This window comes from Balaenoptera musculus, chromosome 8 (genome assembly GCF_009873245.2).
Source record: "Balaenoptera musculus isolate JJ_BM4_2016_0621 chromosome 8, mBalMus1.pri.v3, whole genome shotgun sequence".
NCBI lineage: Eukaryota > Metazoa > Chordata > Mammalia > Artiodactyla > Balaenopteridae > Balaenoptera > Balaenoptera musculus.
In genome coordinates, this window is record NC_045792.1 from 56,367,939 (window position 1) to 56,394,842 (window position 26,904).

At 35.9% G+C, this 26,904-nt stretch overlaps 1 protein-coding gene and 2 pseudogenes across 1 annotated transcript in view; 1 reads left to right on the forward strand and 2 right to left on the reverse strand.

Moving 5' to 3' along the window:
- Nucleotides 1-26,904, reverse strand: part of RNF169 (ring finger protein 169) — an 86,631-nt gene that overhangs the window by 22,379 nt on the left and 37,348 nt on the right. Inside the window, exons 3-4 of the mRNA XM_036861592.1 lie at nucleotides 9,064-9,210; nucleotides 3,534-3,652 (exon numbers count right to left, since the gene is read on the reverse strand). Of these exons, the coding sequence (XP_036717487.1) occupies nucleotides 3,534-3,652; nucleotides 9,064-9,210 (266 nt within the window). The remainder of the gene's footprint in view (nucleotides 1-3,533; nucleotides 3,653-9,063; nucleotides 9,211-26,904) is intronic.
- On the reverse strand, nucleotides 18,466-20,940 carry LOC118899703 (annotated as a pseudogene).
- On the forward strand, nucleotides 23,061-25,616 carry LOC118898971 (annotated as a pseudogene).

Genomic DNA, 26,904 nt, shown 5'->3' on the forward strand with positions numbered 1-26,904 from the left:
TACTTAAGATACAGTTTTGTACAGAATGGCAGTACTGGCATTACTGCATCACTTTCTTTTTTTCATTTTTTAAACTGGAAGGAGGATAGATGGTTTGATTATATTTCTTTTTATGGTTATACCCTATTCCCAAGAAGAATTTTAAGTGACTTACAGTAAAAATACATAAAGAATGAGCGTTAATAAAGACCACATTAAGTAATAAATATGAGAAGAGTATACCAAAAATTATTTTTTTAAATTATATGCCATGTTGGAAGGCCATGATGACTGAATTGAAAACTCTGTCTTAATTCTAAACTTCCTGACAGCCAAAGCAAAGAGGAAAACACAACTGAACGTGTAGCTCTTAGAAAAGACACTAGCTCAACAGAGAAAGTTTTTCCAGACTGAGCTTTTAGAATAACTTGCAACCACGTTTTTTGTTTGATTCTTCTAGTGGTGAAGAGGGCATGAGGAATGAAGGGAAATAAATTTAAACAAATAAACAAACCAGTTTTTCAGATATTTAAAATAAAAGCCTAACTTTATAATTATATATCTTATGGTTCAAGTTAATTCTTTTCAATTCACATATATTTTATAATTAACTTAGAAATGACCTTGGGTTAACTATTACTCTATGTGCCTATTTGGAAAAAGTTTCATTTTAAAAGGGCTATAGAACTTTATTAATAGTGCTGCAAAACATTCTTTGCTTTGAATGTTTCAAATGAAAATAGACTGAGCTACTGGCAAGACTCGGCCAGAATCTATTGATGGATTCCTTCCAAAATAACCATCCTATCAGGACTACTCACTCTTAACTCCATGCTTTTGGGCTTAAGAAAGAAAAGTTTATAAAGTAGATAAGTAAAATAAATGCAGATTAATTTGATTTAAATACAGATGTAAAAAACTTTAAAGCTTTTACAGATAAACTCTCTTTAGGAAACAAACTTGCAGAGAAAAACCTATTCTTCTGTTATTGCTTAACAGACAGAAAAAAATGCATTTGAAAAATCCCAAAACTGTTAACAGTGCTAATTCTTTTTTTCTTGTGGTAAAATATATATAACATGAAAGTTACCATTTTAACCATTTTAAGTTTACAGGCACATCGCTATGCAACCATCACCACGCTAATTCTTTTTTTAATATATCCATATGCCTCATCTCATTGTCAGCACTAACAACTTCATATTGTTTTCCTAAATATCATTTAGAATTGAAACTTAATATTTTCTTAACTAAGAAGTAAAACATGTTGACTAAATAAGAGATGCAATTCACAGTATTACCATAATAGATTTTCCAACCTAAAGTTTCCATGACATCAGCAAACTATTTCCTAAAAAGATAACCCTACCAACCAAATCCAATTAATTTTTTAAAAAACTGTACTAATAACTGAACTCAGCCCACAACCTTGGATATTTGGAAAAAATATATGCTGAAATCCATAAATGTATAATACTGATTGCAACATTTTTTAACAATAACATGTTAAGTAAATATTTTCCTATAAATTAATCCCATTGTGACTCAACGATACATACTAAGGGCAAGGATGGGCCAAGGAGCAGGAAAAGAAGATATACTACACATATTCCAGAGCCACACATAATCAAAAGCACACCCCTCTGTATAGACTTTACATTTTGCCCTTTAGAGAAGAATTTTCTAAGTTCCTTGGTAGGCATTTCTAAGTAACAACATATTAACCTTCTACCCACTTTAAAAGAATGAATTACAGGGGTAGAGACTGGAATTGGTAATAAGTAGTTCACCTATCCAGTGTCCACTCCAATTAATTGGGGCAATTTGGCCTTGGCATCATATTTGGGTTTTAATAAAATTTTCCTTTTTCCCAAGTAATTTCAAATGAAGAGATATTAATTAACTAATCACAGACTGCATAAAGCAACATTTATTTGTTTCAGGGGATACTTATTGTGACTTGATTGGAATTAATATGATCTTTTTCTCTTTTCAGTAGATCCCTCTAATAATCATTAAGATACACCCACTATAAATGGGGAAAAATCCACGTACACATTCAGAAGCTGACGATTCTTAGTCAAGCAATCTTGAATTTTTTAACTTTACAGGGCATCTATAGTTCAAGCTCATATGCAAAGAGCAAGAGTTTCATCATCACCATAAACGGTTAAGTACAACGGCTTACATCTTACGTATTGGGTTCTCATTTCATCAGTCAAGCTACAGTGGCTACAATCCAGTGGCCATTCAACAAATGTCAAATGAGTGAATAAACAGTTTAGGAAAGGGCCTTCCTGGAAGGAGTTACCATCACCCAGAGAAGGGGAGGCATTTAAGAGAAGGAGAGGTTTAGTGAATTTTACTCACAGAAATAACAGGAAATACTCAATATTCTGTAATAACCTATATGGGAAAAGAATCTGAAAAAGAATGAATATATGTATATGTATAACTGAATCACTTTGCTGTACACCTGAAACTAACACAACATTGTAAATCAACTATACTCCAATAAAATTTAAAAAAAAAAAGAAAGAACAGGAAAATCAGAACATATACCAAAAGGATTCAGATATAAAAACAACAGGGATCACAATAGTATGAACTTTATAACATTCTTAAACTTGGTAGATTTTTTTGGTCATATTTATTAGTGAGTAGCAATAAAAAGCCTTAAGATATAAAGGGTCCAGGTATATGTCCATAGGAACAGCAAGAGAGGTACACTTCATAGTGCTGTGGGAAGGAGGAGAAGAACCCTAGAAATAAGGGTGAGCAATGCCAGCTTTAAATCAAAAAAGACAACAAAATGGGGTAAAGACTGTGTCTTTTTATATTAAAAGAGAGGGCATGGCACATAGTACCTACTGTCTGTTGAATAAATGATTCCTTCCAGTCCTTCCTTCTTTCATTTCTTCCCTTCCTTTCCCTCCTGCTATCTATCTATACCTACCTACCTATCTATCCATCCATCTATCCATCCTTCTTTCCTTCCTTCCACCAAGCCCTTCATTATTCTTCCATCACCCAACATTCATCCAATTCCTCCTTCCTTTCCTCCCCAGGGCCTGCAAAGTCTAAAGGAACAAGAAATGCCTTGACAAAGGTCTTAAAAACTTTTTAGTTTGCCCTCTTGAAACCTATCAATATATATTTTAGTTCCAGGCATTGTAAATAAATCAACTCTGGCCTCAAGTTCCTATTAAGAGAAAAAAGTCCACAAAGAAAATCCATGGATATTGTCTTCAATATCAATGGTTGTTGAAGAAGGCTTTGTTGTTTCCTCCCAGAAAAGAAAGTTCAACTCTGCAGCAGAGCAATTAGTACAATCTTATCCTGAGGATACCCGAAATGGGTAAAATTTACTTTTCTTTAAAATTTCAGGTCGGCCCATTATTCCTAACCCATATTTGAAAACCAGTTCCCCCATTTTCCCTCACTCCCACCTCCCCCAAAGTAGCTACAACAAACACTTTAAAGCTCCCCCAGTCCCTTTTGTCTCATATCCCAAAATGAAAGAACCCTGACTGAATTCAGTATCAGTCTCTTACCCTGCCAGGAAAGATAAGGAGTAGGAGTTGTTCTTGGAAACAAATGCCGAGCGGTGTGTCTGTATCATCTTGCCTCGAGAAGGTTCTTCATTCTCTGAATCTGAGAGACGTGCAGGACACTGGCAGGAGACAAGGGAGACAACACTGTCCATTTGGGGTTCCCACGGAATCTCCCAAAGCTATTGTTCAAATCTCTCTTTCTATTATATGTTCTCTCTGAGTTCCAATCTATGTTTCCAACTGCCTCTTGGGATCCCAATCTGGATATCCCAAATGCAGCCCAAACTTCATATATCCAAAATCAAACTCAGTATTTCTCTTCTCTAAGTCCCCCTACCAACCCAGTTAGAAGCTTCAGTGTCACCCATGACTCTTTCCTTTCCTTTCTTCAAAGTCATAATAACATTGTATAGAGGTTTTGAGTACCCCAACACATCCAAATATTTTATTTCATCTACTCTTTAACCTACCCCACTAAGAAGGGATTATTACCTTTTACAGATGGCAAACTGAGGCTCAGGGTAGTTAATTTGCCTAGGATTGTAGAGTTAATAAGTAGTTAACGTTGGCACTGTGATCCAGAGCATCTGTCTCCAAACTGCCTCCACGTTATTTCTACTTTGCTCCATTCTACTCCTCGAATGTCTTTCAGATCTAACTCTTCTCATGTATACTCATTGTCACTGCCTTTCCTTAGATTCTCATCATCTTCTGCCTTGACTACTGCAATAATCTACTTATGGGTCTTGCTCTCTCCAGCCTTCCTTCCCTCCAATCCCCTCCATGTTATCAAACACACAGACAGAATCCCATCACTCCCCTGCTTAACCGTTGGTGACTTCAGGATAAAGTCTAAATACCTCAGCATGATCCAATAACCTTCAGAAACTAGATCCAATCTTCTTCCAAGTTTTTCTCCCACCAGTTCCCACACAGGGAACTCCTTGAGCTCTACTGTAATCATACTACTTTCTACTCTCCACATGTACCATCATAGTCTTTCAAAACTCCTATTCTTTTGTACATGCTATTAGTCCCTTTGCCTAAGATTCTCCTTCCACATTCTCTGCCTAAAATACTCACTGGCCTTTCAGAGGCATCTTAAATGTCACTTTTGCTTCCAAATACCCTTAGATCAGCTTTTTCCATCTTGCTGACACTCATTCATTTACCTTCATTTTATTTTAGAGTCTCTTTTTGAGTCTTTAAATTTACATTCAAAGTTTCTTTTACGTGTGTCTTTTGCATACACATATGAGGATTTGCTCATGATTCAATATGAGTGTCTTCTTTCTAGGGGGAGCAACTAATCACACTGAACCGTAGCTTCTTATTTAGGAGTCTGATTTCTGCTGTAGACAACAGACTCTTTGAGAGCAAGTGACCACCTTTTCTTTAAAACTTCTGATACCATTATATAGTAGGTAAACAAAAAACGTCTAATAATCTAATGATTAACCAGTTTTCTAATGATTAAATGACTATCAAAGTTAGAGTTGTAGACAGAGGCATGCAAGGCATCTTATGGCTCAGAGTACCCTGTATTCCTTAAATGCTTTGTTATTCTCTAGGTTGACAGGCACATTCATACAACAGGCTATGTTTCCAACAGCCTTTGAGAAACAGTTGAAGGATTACAATTTACAGAGAAGCTTTTCAATTTTGTAGGGTATCTATCACTCCTTAAAGAACCCTGTTGTACAAACTATTCACTGGAGAAACTTTAATAGCACTAACCCATTACCAAATTTATTGGAAAGAAAGAAAAAGTTTTGACATCAACAGACTCAACAGGGGATAAATAATGGCAATTTTTTTTTAGGTCTTTCTGCATAATCAATTCAGTACCAAATAAAAGAATGCTCAAATTCCAGCTCTATTACTTAGCTATCACTGTCACTATAGGTTAGTTGCTTTACCTTTTTGAGCCTCGGTTTCTCATCTATAAAATTAAAAATGATCTGTCTACTACATATATTGTGATAAACCATTAAAAACACATAGTGCATTAGCTCACAAGTAGTAAGTGCTCAACAAAAGACAGATTTTATTTATATCAATTTTAATACTATTAATCTTTTAAGAAAAAACTCTGGTATTATAGTAGGTATATGCCAGGTTCCTTTTAATTGTTGAAAATAAATTTACATTATTATAAATAAATAATTATATAAACAGAAGGTACCCTGACCCCCAATCCCTCTATATTTCTACCCTCACAAAACCTAGAGCCATAAGATAGGAAAATATTTACCTCTCATCTTTAACTTTGGATAAAAACAAGCCTATAGGACAATCGATTCCTAAAATGGAAATCTCTAAAATGATATTTTTTTAAATGTTGTGCCTAAAAAAAATTAAAAGAATGATAATACCCAGGGTTGGCAAGGGTGTGAGGAAATTAGTTTAGCACATTTGTTTACTATTGTTTAATACAAACTTTAAAGTTCAAAGTTTAATACAAACTTTCTGGAGGTCAACTGAATAATAAGTACCAAAAAGTCGTAAAAAGTACACTCCCTTTGATCTGATCATTCCACTTCTAGTAATTTATAAGGAACTAATGAGACACGTGGATTTCATCACAGCAGTGGTTTAAGACAGCAAAATATCAACAGATTAATTAAACAAATTAATTGGATAAATTCTACAGTAAAGAATAACTAGCAGACCACTAAATAATGATATGGGATTCTTTATTTACATGGAAAGACATCCAGGACTAAGAAAAACAATATATTTTATACACACACACACACACACACACACACACACAAACACACTTAGAAAAGAAGTCTGGAAGGATATTCACCAAAATGTTTATAGGAGTTATGTCTAGGTTATGGGATGACAAGCAATTTTTCACTTTCAACTTTATAACCTTTGGTATGACTATAATTGTTACACCAAATTGTTTTCCAACAATTTGCACTATTTTCGGTATTAACTGCACCATAACAAATCGTAATAAATTAAACATCGTGCCTATTTTATTTTCTTTCTGAACAAATAACTGTTTCTAGAATAAGCACTTTTCTTCCTCTGTTTGGATTCAACTTGATAAACACGTATCAAACACTTGTGATGTGCAAGGTACTATGGGAGATTTAAAAAACGGTAAGACACATTTCCTATACTTAACAAACTTACAAATTAAGTAGAGAAACACAAACACACAAATAACCATAATGTAAGGAAGAATGAAATAAGTCCTATAAAAGTTACAAAGTGAGGAGAGGAAAGTTGAAGAGAATGGATGATGGGAGTGGAGAAAAAAGTGAGGAATCCCTATAGGTTCCAGGAAGGTGACAGCTTTTGAACTGGACATGGAGAGATAAATAGCCTTTCAACAGGTAAGGTCAGTGGAATTTCAATGAGATGAAATGCAAGAGCAAGGATTCTCAGGAGGTAAAGCATAGATTATACATTTGGGGGAAAGCAAACAGCTCTGTTCCCTGGAGTTCTCGGATGTAAGCAAAAATGGAAAGATAAGCTAGAATAATACTAAGGACCTGAATGTTGGGGTGAAGAGTTCTCATTTAATTCCACAGGAAATGGGGAGCCACTGAGGTTTTTGGAGCAGGAGGGTGAAATGATCAGTCCAGCTCTAATCATAATAGTCTCTCTATAAAATATAATCCTTCAGCTGGCTTTCCACTGAGACCACTTGAGCTTCTTTTCAGTCCCAATATGAATATATCCTTGGCCAAACTAAATGAAATTATTTGTTCAACACCAAAATTTCTTAAGACATATTTAAAGTAAAATTGTAAAAGTCCTCAAAAATATAAAATATAAAAGCAAACAGAAAAAAGGTAAAATCACAAAAATCTAAAACTTAAAGTGTTCATAGATCTGATTTTATTCAATGTACAGGAAATTTTGCAAAACTGGCCATTGCCAATCAGGATTTGTACTTCCTGATTCCTTTTAAGATTAAATTTTAGGTTGATGTAATGAATTTCTACTTCAAAGATTATAGTGGCAAAAGAAAAAATAATTAGAGCAATTTCCCATCCTTGCTATGAATTAATACTAGAGATCATTTCCTGGAGGAAACCTAGATCTGGCAAGGCCGAAAACAATAGGTTCTTTCTATCAAAGGACCATAGTAAAGAGTAAGCTCTCTTTGTCAAAATTGGTTTGTCCTAAAAAGAAATGCCTTTCTGGGCTGTTTTCCCTAAGGACACTAATGGACAGTCCTGTTGGGGTGAAGAGGCAGAGTTTGCGGTCTTTAGAGACTACGGACAACAGTTGGGGCTATTAGTCAGAAGACATACTATATGCACAAGACTATCATATATTTTATTCTTGCCTTCCAAGATAAACTGTATTCTCTCCAAAAGCAGTCTTTTTCCTTTTGTAGTTCCCAATGAACAGAGCATTGAGAGTACATAAGCATTTCATATTTGTTAAACTGAATCTTTTAGAAGGTTGGAATGCAAATGGTTGCTTTTAACAATAATTAAATAGTAACAATTATTATTATTATAACTGGGTTAAAAAACCCCACATATACATTGACAGTCAGCAAATACTATCAGTCCAAGAAAGCTTAAGTAATCTCAAATTTTGAAGTTCAGGGAAAATGCCTTTGCAAAGAGTAAACCTAAAGCACAGAGAAATTAAGTAATCTGGCCAAAGTTGTACAATCTGTAACAACGCTGGAACCTGTTTAACAGGCAGACTTCAGGTCTAGAGATTTTTTTCCCCTCTATTCTGGTATGTTGTCTATCTTTATATATGGCAAAGCTTTATTAAATCCACCTAATTAAAAATATAGCCTGAAATACTAATGAGCCTGAATCACAAAACATTTTAATAGATATGACTCTAAAGGTATGCTAAGTACATATAGCAAGTAATAGAAGATGTCTAATCCAATATGAATTACTAAATTAAAAAAAACAAGTATAATCATCCATTTGAGCCGTAATCAGTGGATCCTCCAAAAGTGCTTTCTTGTATTAGTTAAATATACCATTTACAACATTTTCCAGTAATTTGCTTGGTAAATAAGTAACGAAAAAAAATTCAGGCAAGATTTGGCCCAATTAGAAGTATAATTAGGTTAAGTTTAAACTAAGTAATCTAATATTGAGGACCTACTTTGTAAATAGAACTGTGCTGTTTGGGGCATTATAAAGAGCAAAGGGAAGTAAAATACAAACTATAAGGAAATCTAGTTGAGGATATAACACATTCAGAACTCAGATGTCAAATAACAACTCATAAATCAAAATGACAATATATGTATAAAACTTACCACAAGTAGTATACTATACTAGGTTTTTCCTCTCACTCACCTTTTTCCCCCACTGTTCCCCCTTAATCTTTCCACAGAAGTCTCATTGTCCCATTCACAAATCATTTTCTCCAGCTCTCCATCTGAATGCTAAGTTCTTCACTACTCTTAAGCTGCACAGTCAATGACTGTTACTGTTCACCAACAAAGGTTTTTCAGATCCACATCACCTGGGCCAACTGCTGATTTTGAGGCAGGTGTCCATCAAAAAGGTGATCTACTTACGCGCTCTAGATTTGTCTTCAGTACTAATGGCTCATCTCTTTTTTTCTGTTCATCCATTTTCCTTTTTCCCATTTCTGTATCCTCTGGTAACAGCCTGTGGATTTGATCTTCAGAGGTTTTCTCCTCTTGTAACTTTTCTTCTCTCAGCTAAAAATACAAATCACACCAAGACAGTAGTTTTAGGCAACTATAGACTTAAAAACATCTTTTACGCAGTAGTCTATTAGAACAAACAGGAAAGTTTTGAGACTATTTTCTTATTTGGTATAAAGCCCTCTTAATTTTTAAGTCTACTTTTACTTGAATCTTGCCAAACATTCCCTTCATGGCTTAAGATTTAACTGCTCTGCATTCTTGAGCAATATGAAATCACAGAGGCTAAGATAATACACATAATCAAAAAATAAGGTTTATTCACTTAGCCAAAAAAGGCAGAACCTAAAAACTTTCCTTACTCTCATAAACCAGATATAACTGCACTGGACCAGGAGAACAGCAAAGATGTAGGCCACAGAGGGCCAGAGAAGTTGGTCTAGGCAAGACAGGTCTTTGGGCCTACTGGAAACAGAAAAAATGGCTTATCACAGTTCCAACGTCCTACAATTTATGTGGATCTTGTGATCCACAGGATAGGTCAAGATACATGGTGTACAAAGAAAGTTAAGGCAGACTAATATGCTCCTCATTTGGGGGAGGTAGCACGGCATTATGAAAATAAGATGGGTTTTGGAATTTAAAACCTGGGTTCTAGTGGTTCTGTCACTTATTTAGCAGCTATATGATCTTGGGCAAATGAACCACCATATGCTCACCTACAAAATAGGACAATGCTACTTACTTTGCAGATATTGCTGTAAGAAATAAATGAGATAATAATATATTTACTGTAGTATCTTGCTATATACTTACAGTATATCAAGAGTTCCCTTTCCTAACCTCCCTTTATTCTCTTTTCATTGCCTGGGATTTTAATAAAATTTAAATGACAATGTATATGAAAACAATTCTAGGCTATTAATATTTTTAATCATACTTATAAAATAAAATTAAAGAACAAATAAATATTTTTCATTGGCTGTCAACTGGGTTAAAAAACAAAAACAACAATAACAATAAACAACAATAAAGATTTAGTCTTATCTTTCCAATTTCTATAGGTATGATTCCAATAAGCCAGAACTAGTCTTTAACATGCTGAGTCTAATTCAAGAGGTTATGAATATGCAAAGAACACCATAAACAATGTTACATCAGGAGGAGAACACAAGAGGAAGAAAGCTAATCCATAGCTAGGTAGAAAGCAAACCTGAAGTCTATGCTAACTGCCCACATGAAAGATCAATGCCTTTTAATGATCTTAGATCAATGCCTTTTAATGATCTTAGATGACCACAGGCTACAAAGGGGCATTTCACTTTTAGAGGATAGAAAGCGGAGTGGCACACACAAAAAACAGGTTTTAGCATCATGTTATCATCTACTGAACTCTATGTGTCAGATGCAGAGCTAAAGCACTGTTAAATTATCTCATTATCTCTACTTTAAAAATTAAAAAACAAAACTAAGGTTTAAAAAAAACTATGGCAAATTCACAGAGCCATAGCCTTGGAGCTGGAATTCAAATCTATGTTTACCTCGGTTGTTCTCAACCAAGGATGATTTTGCCTCTCAGGATACATCTGGCAATGTCTGGAGACACTTTTGGCTGTCACAACTGAGGGGATAAGGTGTGTGGTGCTACTGGCATCTAGCGGGTAGAGGCCAGGAACTGCTACTAAACATCCGAAATGCATAGGATAGCCCCCAACGATATATACATACACAGACATTGCTATTTTTAAAAAACTAAATATTAAATTTCCTGTTTTACGTATTTTAGTGTTATTTTGTTTTGTGCTTCATTGTGTTTACATACTATGTTCTCTGGCTTTTCTAGTGTTTTAGAATGCATCCTTTGCCTCCTAATAATGTTTATGGCTGCTCTCAAAGTTTTTGACAATGAACTTGTGTGTTGTTGGCAAAACAACCTTCTCATTGCCGTGTTGAGTCTCTGCTAACACAGCATCACCTTAAAGCTAAAAATTTACAAAATTGAAAAACCCATATACACATTTAAATCTTCACATGAATCATGTTGGTGTTTTCTCTATATTGGGTTCTGCAGATGCTTTTTTTTTTTTTTCCTTTTGATGGTTACTTATAAGGACTTGAGAACTTGGTATCTAGGAAAGAGTTTTTATACTCAGCGAAAATGACTGAGAGTGTCAGAAAATAGCATATAAACTTGAATAAGAAGTATCAATTGCTGCTGTTTTATTGAACTCTTCCATGTTTCAGGCATTAAGTTTATAGAGCTTACCTTATCATTATCATTTTATAGACACAAAAATAGACATTCAGTGGTTATTTCCTGAAGTCAGTGTTTGAATATCGAAGAGCTTAGATTTTAAAGCAAACCACTGGCTTCAAATACCATGGTTTCTCAACCTCAGCACTACTGACATTTTGGGCTAGATAATTCTTTGTTATGGGGAGCAGGTCAGAGTCTGAGTAGAAGGCTTATTCATGAATACTTTATTGGGGAGCAGGAGTTAAGGATGGAGTAGTATAACAAGGAGAGACAGCGAGCCAATAAAAGTGGTTGGCTTGACAGTTGGCTACAGAAGACAGTATGAGAAACTGTATGCAATGCAGCTCAAGACTATCAATCAGAAGTGAGAAAGGGGGAAGCATATATATATATATATGTATATAAATAGACTCCCACATCCTGCTGACCAAAGTTTGCTCCACTGGATGTTAAATACCCCTGACACTGGCTTGTACAACTCAAGTAAGTTCTCATGGTAGGGACTGCAGCAGCAACCACAGAGAAGCCCTAGAGCTAAAAGCAAGAGGCAAGCAGTAGGAGCCAAAACAAAAGAGATCTCAGCTTGTACCAAGTGAAGCCGCCCACCACTGCAAGTGGAATGCTTATTACTGCCCCCATTTTTTTTTTTTAATTTATTGGCCACACCCAGCAGCTCATGGGATCTTAGTTCCCTGACCAAGGATGGAACCCATGCCCCCTGCAGTGGAAGCGGGGAGTCCTAACCACTGGACTGCCAGGGAAGTCCCTGCCTCCATTTTTAGATGCTAATTATTAAAGAAAAACTATTGACTTCTGTACGGTAATCTCATTCTCAGCCACACTATCAAGAGTACAATGTAATTTTTTTCCTCAAAATATCTTTACTTTGTCATCATTAATTTTTAAAAATAAACTTTTTTTTTTGGCCAGGCCACGTGGCATGCGGGATCTTTGTTCCCTGACCAGAGATCGAACCCCTGCAGTGGAAGCGCAGAGTCTCAACCACTGGACCGCCAGTGAATTCCCCAAAATAAACTTTTAAAAATCAAAGCATTATACATAATGTACAAATCATAAATGACAAATTATACAAAATAAGCACATCCATGTAACTACCACCCAGATCAAGAAACAATATATTACCAGTACCCCTTGTGCCTATTCCTCACCCCAAAGTAACTATGATCCCCGTTTCCCACACCAAAAAGAATCATTTCACCTATTTCTGAAATTTATATAAGTGGAATCTTATATATGTATTGAATCTGTCTTGCTTCAGTCAACATGCCATTTGTGAGATTCATCCATGTAGTTGCATGTAGTAGGTTGTTCTTTCTCATTGTTTTATAGTATTCCATTGTTTGACTACAAAACAACTTAACAATTCTATTGTTAATGGATATTTGTGTAGTTATTAATTTATAGCTATTTACAAATAAACTGCTATGAACATTCTTGAATATGTATCCTGATACACATACCGTTCTGTGAGGTATATTCTAAAAGAGAAGCTGTTTAGTCATAACGCACGGGTACACTGCCATAGTTTCCCCAAATTGGTTGTACAAATTATACTCCCACCCCAACCTGCAATGTAGCAGAATGACAGTTGCTCTCAACCTTGTTAACACTCAGTATTGTCTATTTTAGCCATTTCAGTTCATATATATTGATACCGTATTATGACTTCAATTTGCATTTCTCTGATGACTAAAGATCTAGAGCAGTTTTTCATGTCTTTATTGACTATTTGGAAATTCTCTTTTATGATGTGCCTATTCACATTGTTGCCCTTTCTCCTTTAAAATATTTGGGATTTTCCCTAGTAATCTGTAGGAGTTATTTATATTTTTTGAATATGAGGCAATTTTCAAGAAAAAAAATATACCTACAAGATACATACATACACCCATACACACACACACACACACACACACTTTTTTTCCCCCTCTCACGGTAGCTTGCCTTTTTCACTCTCTTGTTAGTGCCTTTTAAAGACAAGATGCTCCAGGTTTTAATAGTTTAATTTAACATTAGTGTTTTTTATATCCCATTTCAGAAATTCTCTCGTGGTATCTTTAAGGAGCTTATTATTTGACCTTTCACATTTAGATCTACAATCCACTTTGAACTGATTTTTAAAAAATCAACTATGTTAAGGCATAATCTACATATGATAAAATGATCACATGGAATGCACAGCTCGATGAATTTTGACAAATGTATATATCCATGTAACTGTATCCCTAATCAAGATATAGAACATTTTTTACCACCCAAAAAAGTCCCTTCAAACCCACTAGTGGGAATTCCTTGGCGGTCCAGTGGCTAGGACTCCGTGCTTTCACTGCCGAGGGCCCAGGTTCGATTCCTGGTCAGGAAACTAAGATCCCACAAGCCTTGCAGCACAGACAAAAACAAAAACAAAGACAAACGACAAAAAAAAACCCACTAGTAATCAATCTCCCATGCTACTCAGCCCTAAGCAACCCTTAACCTTATAACTATGACTACAGATTAGTTTTACCTGTTATAAAATCATACAGGGGCTTCCCTGGTGGCGCAGTGGTTGAGAATCTGCCTGCCAATGCAGGGAACACGGGTTCGAGCCCTGGTCTGGGAGGATCCCACATGCCGCGGAGCAACTAGGCCCGTCAGCCACAACTACTGAGCCTGCGCAACTGGAGCCTGTGCTCCGCAACGAGAGGCCGCGATAGCGAGAGGCCCGCGCACCGCGATGAAGAGTGGTCCCCGCTTGCCACAACTAGAGAAAGCCCTCGCACAGAAACGAAGACCCAACACAGCCAAAAATAAATAAATAAATAAAATTTTAAAAATTTAAAAAATTAAAAAAATAAAATCATACAGCATATATTCCTTTATGTCAGGATTCATTCACAGCATATTTTTGATATTCATCCATATTACTAAGTTTATTATATTATATTCCTTTTATGGATGAGTTATATTCCATTGTATGAATATACCACAATTTGTTTATCCATTCAAGTATTGTACATTTGGGTTGTATTCAGTTTGGGGCTGTTATAAAGCTGTTATGAACATTCATGTCTTTTTGTGAACAGATGTTTTTATTTTGCTTGTCTAAACAGCTACAAGTGGAATTGCTGGGTCAAGTAGTAAGTATATGTTTAAATTTATAAACTGCCAAAATGTTTCCCGTGGAGGTTATACCATTTTACACAGTCAGCCCTCCACATCCGTGGGTTCCACCACCAGTGGATTTAACCAACCACAGATGAAAAATCAAAAATCAATCTGTCTTTGGTAGAACCCATGTACACCAAGCCCACAGATACCAAAGGCCAACTGTACTCTGCGATTTTATATAAGGGACTTGGGCATCCATGGATCTTGGTATCCACGGAGTTTCTGGAACCATTCCCCGACAAATACCGAGGGAGGATTATATTCCCACTAACAATGCATGAGAGTTCCAGCTTATTTACATTCTCATACTCATCTGGACACGTGGAATTCTTAGCCTTTTAATTTTAGCTATTCCAGAGGATGTAGGGGATATCCTATATGTGATTTTAATGAGCATTTCCCTGCTGGTTAATTATGTTGAGCATCTTTTCATATGTTTAGTAGCATGTCTTCTTTTGTGAAGTGTCTATTTTCAATAAAACCTTTTATCCTATTTTTTTAACCTTATTATTAGGTGCATGAGTTTTTTTTATAAATTCTGGATAAAAGTCCACTGTTAGATACACATTTTGAGAATATCTTCTCCCGGTCTTTGCTTTGCCTATTTCTTAAATGAGTGGAGGTTTTTAACTTTAATAAAATTCAATTATCATTTTTTTCTTCTGTGATTAGGATTTTTTGGGTTCTTGTCTAGTAAATCTTTGCCTACCCCAAGGTCAATAATTTTTTCTTCTGTTTTCTTCTGCATAGTTTTAGCTTTTACATTTAGTCTATGATGCATTTTGAATTAATGTTTGTATATGGTATAAAGGAGAGATCAAGATTGGCTTTTACTTATTCATAGGATATTCAGTTTGTTCCAGCACCATTGTTGAAAAGACTGTTCTTTTGCCACTGAATTACTTTTGTGCCTTTGTGAACATCAACTGACTATATATGAGTGGGTCTATTCCAGGACTATACTCTATTCCATTTATTATATGTCTTTTCCTTATGCCGACACCATAGTGTCTTGATGACTATCATTTTAAAATCTGCAAGTAAAGTCCTCCAATAATAACAGTCATTATTCACAGACAACATGATCCTCCATGTAGAAAATCCACTAGAATCTACAAAAAAGCTACTAAAACTACTAAATGAGTTTAGCACAGTTGTAGGATAAAATATCAAAATATAAAAACCAACAGTATTTTTATATACTCGCAAGAATTATAATACTTACAGTAATATCCAAAAATGTGAAATACTTAAGATAAATCTGACAAAATATCTGGAAAGTGAAAACCACAAAACACTGCCAAGAGAAACTAAAGAAGACCTAAATAAATAGAAGAATACCATGTTGACGGATATGAAGACTCAATTATTGAGATGTCAGTTCTCCCCAGATTGATCTATAGACTCAATGCGATCCCAATCTTTGTGACTTTGGGCTGGGAAAAGAATTCCTGGATATAACACCAAAAGCAAAATCCACAAAGGAAAAAAAATGTATAAACTGTATTTTTTTAAAATAAATATATATATTTATTTATTTATTTTTGGCTGCTTTGGTTCTTTGTTGCTGTGCGCGGCTTTCTCTAGTTGCAGCAAGCGGGGGCTACTTTCGTTGTGGTGAGTGGGCTTCTCATTGCAGTGGCTTCTCTTGTTGCAGAGCATGGGCTCTAGGCGCACGGGCTTCAGGAGTTGTGGCACGTGGGCTCTAGAGCGCAGGCTCAGTAGTTGTGGCCCACGGGCTCAACTGCTCTGCGGCATGTGGGATCTTCCCAGACCAGGCCTCGAACCCGTGTCCCCTACATTGACAGGCGGATTCTTAACCACTGCACCACCAGGGAAGCCCTAAACTGTATTTTTTGAAAGTTAAAAACTTCAAAAGTTAAAGCCATCAAAAGGCTCTAAGAAAATGAAAAGACTGACACACACTGGGAGAAAAATATTTGCAAAGCATATACCTGTTAAGACTTGTATCTGAAGATCTTTCAAAATTCAACAGCAAGAAAATACAAATAAACACATGAAAAGATGCTCAACATCACTGGTCATCAGGGAAATACAAATTAAAACCACAATGAGATACCACTACACACCAATTAGAATTGATAAAATTAAAAAGACTGACCACAGCAAACGTTGACAAAGATTGAGAGAAACCAGAACTTTCATACTCTACTGGTAGGAATTAAAATGGTAAAACCACTTTGGAAAAGTTTGGCAGTTTCTTAAAAAAGCACACACACCTACCATATGATCCAGCCATCTCATGCCTAAGTATTTACCTAAGAGAAAAAAAATGTTATTCTATACAAAGACTTGCATGTGAATGTTCACAGTAGCTTTATTTGTAACAGCCAAGAACTGGAAACAACCCAAATGTCTATTAACAGGCAAATAGATAAATAAATGGTGACATATCTATACAATGAAATAGTACTCTGCAATGAAAAAGAATAAACTATTTATACATATAACAAGTGAATGAATCTCAAAATAATTATGCTGAGTGAAAAAGCCAAATAGAAAAGCATAAACAACTTATGCCAAAAAGAACAAACAGGTTAATTGGACTTCATCAAAATTTAAAACTCTTGTGCAAAGGACACTATCAAAAAAGTGAAAAGACAACCTATAGAGTGGGAGAAAATATTTGCAAATCATGTATCTGATAAGGATTTAATATTCAGAATACATAAAAAACTCTTACAACTCAACAACCAAAAGACAAACAACCCAATTCAAAACTAAGCAAAAGGGCTTCCCTGGTGGCACAGTGGTTGAGAATCTGCCTGCCAATGCAGGGGACACGGGTTCGAGCCCTGGTCTGGGAAGATTCCACATGCCGCGGAGCAACTAGGCCCGTGAGCCACAATTACTGAGCCTGCGCGTCTGGAGCCTGTGCTCCGCAACGAGAGGCCGCGATAGTGAGAGGCCCGCGCACCGCGATGAAGAGTGGCCCCCACTTGCCGCAACTAGAGAAAGCCCTCGCACAGAAACGAAGACCAAACACAGCCATAAATAAATAAATAAATAAACAAACCCAAAGTTTAAAAAAAAAAAAGAAAAAAACTAGGATGTACATTAAAAAAACAAAAACAAAAAAAAACAAAAAAAACTAAGCAAAAGACTTGAATAGACATTTCTCCAAAGAAGAGATATAAAATGGTCAATAAGCACATGAAAAAAGGCTCAACATCATTATTCATTAGGGAAATGCAAATCAAAACCTAATGAGATACCCACTAGAATGATTATTTTTTTAAAAATCAGAAAGTAACAAGTGCTAACAAGAACATGGAGTAATTGGAGCCCTCATACATTGCTAGTAGGAATGTAAAACGGTGCAGCTGCTGTAGAAAACAGTATGATGATTTCGCAAAAAATTAAACATTCAATTATTCCCATGACCCGGCAATTCCACTCCTAATTACATACCCAAAATAAAACCAGGAGTCAAACAGATACTTGTATTCCAATGTTTATTGCAGCATTATTCACAAGAGCCAAAAAGTGGGAAGGAGATGAAAGGATCAACAAAATGTGATATATGCATACAATGGGATATCCAGCCAAAAAAAGGAATGTAGTACTAAAACATGTTACAATGTGAATGAACCTTGAAAACATTATGCTGAGTGAAATAAGCCAGGTCACAAAAGGACAAATATGATATGATTCCACTTACATATCTAGAATAGGCAAATTTGTAGAAAGAAGGTTAGAGGTTACTAGGGCCTGGGGTGATGGTAGAATGGGGAGATATTAATGGGTACCCAGTTTCTGTTTGGAGTAATCAAAATATTTTGGAAAAAGAAAGCAGTGATGATTGCACAACACTGTGAATGTACTTAAGGCCGCTGAATTGTACACTTAAAGCGGTTAAAATGGCAAATTTTATGCCATATATATTTTACAGCACAACCTATTATATAAGTATCATGAAGTTCCAGCTAGCTTTCTATCCTTTTAGATACTACAATAAACAATCTGTATGACAGGTTTACTCAAGGCAATATCCTAGTAGGAGGCTTCAACTAGTCTTCTGATTAGAATCAGGTAGTTGAATGTCTAACAGCTAAACACAGGGGCAAACAGAATTCCTAGCCATAGGGCAAGGCGCCATCAAAGGAATAGACGGTTGAGCTCACTAGATTCTTAAATCCTGTTCATGCAAGGGTGGAGATGCCTATAGAATATTTGTAGCTAATCCATATGTCTTGGAATAATATTCATTTCACCACGAAAAATTATTTATCTTCATAATTGTAGAATCTGAGTGATGGGTAGACAGGGGTTTTATTGTTCATTTTCTTGTTCTTTTTAAATATTTGTTTAAATATTACACAAATTAAAAATTTAGAAATCATTTATAACATGCATTGTGCAAGTTAAAAAACCTCAGATGCTGGGTGATTATAGAAATAATTGAAGGGCTTATAGGAGCCTATGCAGAGAAAGTTCTGATTGTAGTCTCTCAAATGCTAAGTTACTACTCCAGAGTATGTATTCCCTGTTAGTACTTCAATGTTAACTAGCCATCCTTAGAGTTTAAAGTAAAACACATGTACACCACACTGTTTCAAATGAAATATTTTAAAATACATTTCATAACATCCAGAACATACTTCTTTCTATCATGGATTTTTAACACAAATTGCTTGTGTCCAGTTGCTTGTTTTCAAATTTTCCTTCCCTCAGACACTATGAGCTTCTTTCAACCTGGAACCATTGCTATTCATCCTTGATTTCCCCCCTCCCACTTTAGTTCTGGACATAGGGCCTGTATTCAATAAGTTTAATTCCACAAATATTTACAGAGCACTAGAGTCTATGTGTTAGGCATTGCTTTTAGTGCTGAGGATACAGCCCTGATCAAAAATGACAAAGTTGTTTGCATGGTGCTTATATTCTGTAAGAATGTGATTGAGATGAAAGATGTGATTGGACTAATCAATTTTTAAAAGGTCTTCCAACAAATATTCTCTACAATACAAACTATACCTATTTTGGTGACTCTACCAGTCCCCATGCTTTGGGGAGCTTCTCTCAATTCCACAATAAAAGGTAACCAACCCGACAGTGCTATGAACACAGGGCTCGTGGGAAGAGTGCTGCTCAACGGCATTTTTTTTTAAATTTGGATTTAATTGTTCTCATTAAATCTACATGCTTATCAAAATTCCCTCCATCCCCAACCAAAGATAATGTTCCATATAGCTGTCCCAGGCTGGAGAAGAATTTATGACTTATCTAACACAGTCACACACAGAATGTGGCCTTACAGTGACAGCGCAGATGACAGCAAGAGTTCTCCTCTAAATGGACTGATAATGATAGGATTTTCTCTCTAAAATATATCAGAGCTCTCAAAGGTTAAAATACACAAATCTTCACCACCCCAGCCTCTTTGCCTGTATAGGAAACCATCAAGTTGTGAGAGCATTTATCACACATCAGGCCTCACAGGTGTTCGACAGGAATCACTAATGCTTGTTCCACGTGATGTCTTCAGTTAACCTGAAGCCTTTGGTTTATTTTGTGGAGCAAACCATTCATCTCTTTTTACTTCTGCCATTGCATCAGCCAATAATTTGCTTCCGTCTGGATCCATCTTCGAGAGTTCTCGAAATGCTTCATCCCCCACAAAGCAAATTTCATGTCCATCAGGGTCAGTCAGAATGATCACTTGCACTGTTGCTTTCCCTGGAATGTCCAGACTCACGAGGAGTGTCAGAATCTTCTGGTTCTCCCTTTTTATCAAGTCTTCTAAGTCTGACAACTCTTTCTGGGGGCAAGAAAAGGCAATTCGTCCAAAAGCTGCTGCATGATCAACTGCCCCCTGGATGCCCTGTAGCTCCAGCTTACACTGGTTATCAGCATAGCCCAGCAAAACTCTCTGCTTCTTTTCATCTTTTTCATACATTTTCATTCCCAGCAGATTAGACCAGTAGTTCAAGGACTTCTGAAGATCAGAAACCGCTAGAGTTACTTTTAATACAGGATCTGACTGAGGTGGACTGCGGTTCTGCAAATAGAACTTATATCCTCTGGGGGCTTTGGTTTCAAAAACACCTACTGCAACTTCATTGAGTGGCCACTCCAGCTTCCTGGCTTTGCAGACAGCCTGGCTAGAAGCAAGCGTGATACCCATGAAGTCATTGCCAAGCTACAGTCTTCGATGCCATAACTGTTAAGTCAGTTCTGCAACAAAATGATCATCCTCAGGTCCAAATTTTATCACTGATTTACTCCATTTCCCATCATAAGGCCTTCATCCCCAGGACATCACAATAGAAACACACCATCTGGAAGCGGTTTCCCACTTGGAACACAAAGTGCAGAGCCCTGAGAGTCGCCATGAACACCTACACTACCCACCCCTCACGCGTACAGCGCCGCACTGCCCACAGATGACACCAGCACAGTAATCCCAATGGCACTTTAAAGATTAGAGGCTCATGCATCCATAATTTTCTCATTTTCATATCTAAATTGGTAAAATGGTCCACCATCCTATGATAGTAGACTACAGAAATAATTTGTGAGAGTTGTAGGACCTTCTAGCCTCATGGTGTTTCCTTAATCTTTCCCCTAACACACAACTAACAGATTTTTCCTATAAAATATGATTATATATAAAAACATACAGTAAATTATATGAGTTATACATATATAACTCATTTCTTACATTTTCTAGTTATCTCTGGGCCAAAGGTTCTCAAACTGGGACCCCAGACCCTTAAGAGGATTCACAAAGGTAGCGATGGAAATCTTTAATTTTCAATATATTTTTAACAATCTAACAAATCATATACTTACAGTCCATAAGGTTCTACCCACTAAATACCTCAATAAATAGGTTGAATACATTTTTGTTGCTTATCTAGGGCTTATTCTTTAATAGAAGACATTAACAATATTTTAAATTGTTAAGGGGGTTATGAAAAGAGTATATATTATAAGCTGATAAAGTTGGGGACCACTGCTTCAGAAACACTGCTCCAGACCATGATGAACTTGTTAGATATTCAAATTAATGTCAGAACATTTCAATTTACTTTGGTATCTATAGTGATCAATGCTTTGCATCTTCCATCTGGTTCCTAGGCTCTCATTTGATACTAACAGTTACCACTTATACAGGGTCTAATTGGTGACTATTGCTGATGCTACCCACAAAAAGAAAGTGTTCGGGGTAAGTAAGGACTACTTGACGCTTCCATCTCACAGAATCAAGAAATCATAGCAAATCTTGCATACAAGGCAAAAGCCATGACTTCTACTTGAACAATCACATAAATAGCACCAAAGCAACTATTTGCTCTTATGATTCTTACTTAATTTTAACAAAATCACACTGATGACACTATGCTCTCTTCACTTTAAATTCTTAAACACCTTTCAATTTAAATGTTATGTTTAGAATAAAGTATATGTAAATATTTATGCCAATATAACATTTTACAAATTTTCTCCTTTATGTAATAAAGTGTTTTAAATTACTTCAATATAGGTTTTAAATTATTACATGTGCTCTACAGAAATGCATATAAAATTAATTTTAAGTGTTAAAGTTTATACATAAATGGAACCAGCAGATACTAAGTCATATGTTTAGTTGCCAAGCTAAAAGGCTAAATGAAGGGGCGTGCACTCACAAGAAGTATAAAGTAAGAGCTCTAAGTCATTGATTATGAAAAGGCAAAGACAGGTCTTCACTGTCCAAAGTTAAAGAAAACTGGGAATCATTTATGGTTCATACCACTAACTTTCCAGCTTCCAACCATGACTTTTTGACAGTCAGCCACTTCTCACTCAAATGAACAAATTAAAAAATGTCAGTAATGGAGGGGGGTTACTTTGTGCTAGATTTTTTTAAATTCCAAATTTTAAAGAATAATAATAATTCTTATATATTGATTACTATGTGCCAGGCACTATTTCACGATAACCCTATAAGCTAGGTACTATGGGGTCCATTTTACAGACCAGGAAACTAAGAAGTGGAGAGATGAACTAACTTGCCCAAATTCACATGGAGAGTCAGGATTTGAACTTAGACAGATGGCTCTTAAGCACTTTAATAAACTGCCTCTCACAGCTAAGGGCAAAATAACACATCATTTGTATTGTGATTTACTGAGCACCTGCAATTTTTTTTTAAAGTTTGAGATAAACAAACAAAAAGTTGACTCTCAGATGTAAACAGCAAAAGGAGGTTTTAAACTCTCATCTGAATCCAGAAAAATAAAACCAAGCTTGCAATTTTACTCAAAGCAGATTACCAGTGAATTTTTACACAGATTTGGATAGAGATGGGAAATTTTACAAATTATCTTGTGGAATCGTTTTTAATATCATATTTTTAAAAGTGATTTCTGATTCTTGAATGGTTTGGCTTTAAGTAAAATATTGGCACGCATGTAATATATCACAATGATATTTTCTGTTATTTTATATCGCCATTAAAAATGTTGGCATGGATCGAAATACACTGATATGGAAAGCTTCATATGATATGTTAAATAAAACGGTCAGTAAAAATAGCATGTAAAGTGTGATCCTAAATCTATTTTGTAAAAAGTCTTAAGCTTAAGTTTATGATAAACATTTTTCCTTCCAGTTTTATTGACATACAATTGACATTGTATCTCAATTGACAGCACTGTACAAGTTCAAAGTGTAGCATAATGATTTGACTTACATACATCATGAAATGATGACCACAGTAAGTGTAGAGAACATCCATCATCTCATACAGATACAACATTAAAGAAGAAAAATTTTTTTCCTTGTGATGAGAACTCAGGATTTACTCTTAACTTTCTTCTTTTTTTAAAAAATTAATTAATTTACTTATTTTGGGGGGCATTGGGTCTTCGTTGCTGCATGCGGGCTTTTTCTAGTTGCAGTGAGTAGGGGCTACTCTTTGTTGCGGTGCACAGTCTTCCCATTGTCGTGGCTTCTCCTGTGTGGAGCACAGGCTCTAGGCACGCGGTCTTCAGTAGTTGTGGCTCGTGGGCTCTAGGGCACAGGCTCAGTAGTTGTGGCACATGGACTTAGTTGCTCCGTGGCATGTGGGATCTTCCTGGACCAGGGCTCAAACCCGTGTCCCCTGCATTAGCAGGCAGATTCTTAATCACTGCGCGACCAGGGAAGTCCCTCTCTTAACTTTCATATACAGCAGTGTTAATTATATTTATCATGTTGTACCTTATCTCCTTGGTACTTATTTATCTTATAACTTGGAACTTTATACCTTTTGACTGTCATCATCCAATTCCCTTTCCCACCACCTCCTGCCTCTGGTAACCACAAATCTGATCTCTTTTTCTGTAAGTTTGCTTGTTTGTTCTTGAAGTACAACTGACCTACAACACTATGTTAGGTCCTGTTACACAACATAGTGATTCAATACTTCTGTACTCAAAAGGATCACCATGATAAATCTAGTTATGATCTGTCACAATACAATGATATTACATAGTAATTGACTATATTTCCCCACACTGTACATTTCATACTCATGACTCATTTGTTCTGCAACTGTAAGTCTGTACCTCTTAAGCTCCCTCACCTATTTCTTTCCTCCCCTCTCCCCTCTGGCAACCACCTGTTTGTTCTCTGTATCTATAACTGTTTCTGTTTTGTTATGTCTGTTCATTTGTTTTGTTTTTTAGATTCCACATATGAGTGAAATCATACAGTATTGGTCTCTCTCTGTCTGACTTATTCACTAAGTGTAATGGGGGTGGGGCATGTTTGGCAGAGGATGTACTACCCCCATTGTATTCCCACTTCAGCTTGTTTCTTCACAATGTTTCCAAGTGTTTGGGGGACCCTACCCCTTTGCCCCCTTTCCCACCTCCCTTTGTGCTCTGGAGGCCCAGAGGAATTGGTAGCTGCGATTTGTGTTATTTCCTTCTCTGAATATAACAGTCAGAACAAAAAAATAATATCCAAAGATATTTTGGTACTAACAGCATGATCTACAGCAAGAAAGATAAGATTTGGCTCCAATCCATGAGATTCCAAGGAGAGAGACAGCCAAGACAGTGTAAAGAAGAATAAGAAAAAAGACTTGATAAATATTATCAAGGGCATGAAAAGTTGAAAGCACAGTAAATGTACAAACAACAAAGCCGCCCAACAGAAGACAACTTAGAAGTGTGGAGGCTACAACTAGCAGACTTCAAAAAGCTCCAGAAGATGCCCCCAAAAGAGAAGTGAGTCCCTGAGCCCTGAGTTGGTGGTGGCTGCATCTGCTGTTGCAGACTCTCCCTTTTGACAAGCAGATGACCAAGTCAGAGCTGCTCCAGCAGCACAAGGAAGACTCAAGGGCACAGAAAGAGGGCGAAAGACCTAAAATTAGTTTCAGTAACATCATATCAGCTACGAAAGTTGCCAGATCTGCCTGCCCCAGCTAGAGTTAGTACAAGACTAGTGAATCAGATGCAGTTTGATGAAGGAGCTGATGATGATGTTGGTCAGGAACTTCAACCTGATCTTAAGACCACTGAGCTTAGAACAAGTTTTAGGAAAAATATATTCAAAGGCAAGAGGCTTAATATTTTTGGGCTTAAGGCAGTTACTAAAGAGGCACCTGACACACAGAGACAGCACCTTCACTTTGGATTGTGGAATTTGCGAAGCAGTTAGCGCAGTCAATGAACAGTCCTTTCAGAACGATTCCGAAGAGATGAGCCAATGGACAAAAGAGGAGAATCTGTGGGAGTCCCAATTAACAATGAAGCAGGTTTTGATGATAAGGGTTCAGAATTTCATGAACATATATTTCTGGATAAATACCTGGAGGATTTTCCAAAACAAGGATCAACTCGCCACTTCATGGAGCTGGTGACCTGGCCTTTCCAAAAACCCACATCTGAGTGTTAAGCAGAAGGTCGAACACGTAGAGTGGTTTAGAAATTATTTTAACGAAAAACAGGACGTTCTAAAAGAGAGTGGCATACAGTTCAACTGGAAATTTTTATTTCAAGCTATTGGAGATTGGTATTATAACCAAATAAAATAATTTGACTAGAAAAAAATATGATAAACATTTAAATATAGTTATTAGGTGGCAGAATTACTGGTAATTTTCCCTTTCTCCTTTAAATCTTATAATTTTTTATCTTTTTACAATTCACAGAATTTTATAATTCTGCTTACTTTTATAAATAAGAAAAAATAAAGCTGTTTAAATTTACTATAAGCTTCACTAATCAGATACTTGAACAAGTATTATTTTGTACTAGGGACAGAAGAGTTGTGACTGTTTCTAGAAAATTCTCTCATTTGGCTTTCAAGTAGCACTGAAATGATTTTATTTAAACTAGTCTCTAAACCATATAAAATATTATACTAATGTAGTAACCTTATAACTATTGATCGTCTCCTCTCATAAATGAAAGAGACAAGGAAAAACAGGGCATTACAGATATAACATGAATAACCTGCAATTCTAATTAAATTTGATCATGCTTTGAATTTCCCAAATGTGTTGTTTTCTTTGAAAAGCATATAACTTGATAAAGTTGTTTCTCCTTGTCTGGGTAGTTGTAAATAGCAAAAAACAACCACGTTAACATTTTCAGATTTTGAACATCCTATAAACTAAACAGTTGTTCCCTCGTGCAGTCAAAATTAAAACATTCTTTTGAGAGTTTTTCCTTTTTAGTACCATACAGCTTACCTGCTCTTAAAGATGTACTATGAGATTCTGTATTTATTTCTTATTCTAAAAGATGCACATCAGCACATACCCAAGTATGCATTTCCTCAAAGATTACATATTAACATTTCAGAGGAAGAAGAATAGAAAATAATGTAGTAAAAAGAACTCTAGAAATCTTAAAATACATCTAGTTCTATCATGAACCAGCTGTATATCCTTACACAAGTCATTTCTCTTAAAAGAAGGGGCTTTGAAACTGGATGATCAACAATTCAATCCGTATGTAATAAATATATAAGTGCAAGATATTATATTAGAAGTGGTGGAGAGTTAAAGAGACTAAACAAACAGATCGATCTTGAAAGATTTTACAATCTAATAGGAGAAAAATTTTTTAAATAAGCAAACAACCTGCTGCTTCCATGGTACAACAGAACATATTTTAATAAATACAAGCTTCTTTTAAAATAAGTAAATTAAAAAAATAAGGGAAAGGCCAGCTCAATATTCAGCTCATGATGCACTGTACAGCCAAACAGATTTAAGTGAAATGTTCGAGCTTTAATAAAGTACATTATATTTTACAGTGTATGGCAGAAAAATAATAAAAGGAACTTTAAAGGTATATTATTTCAAAGATAATTAG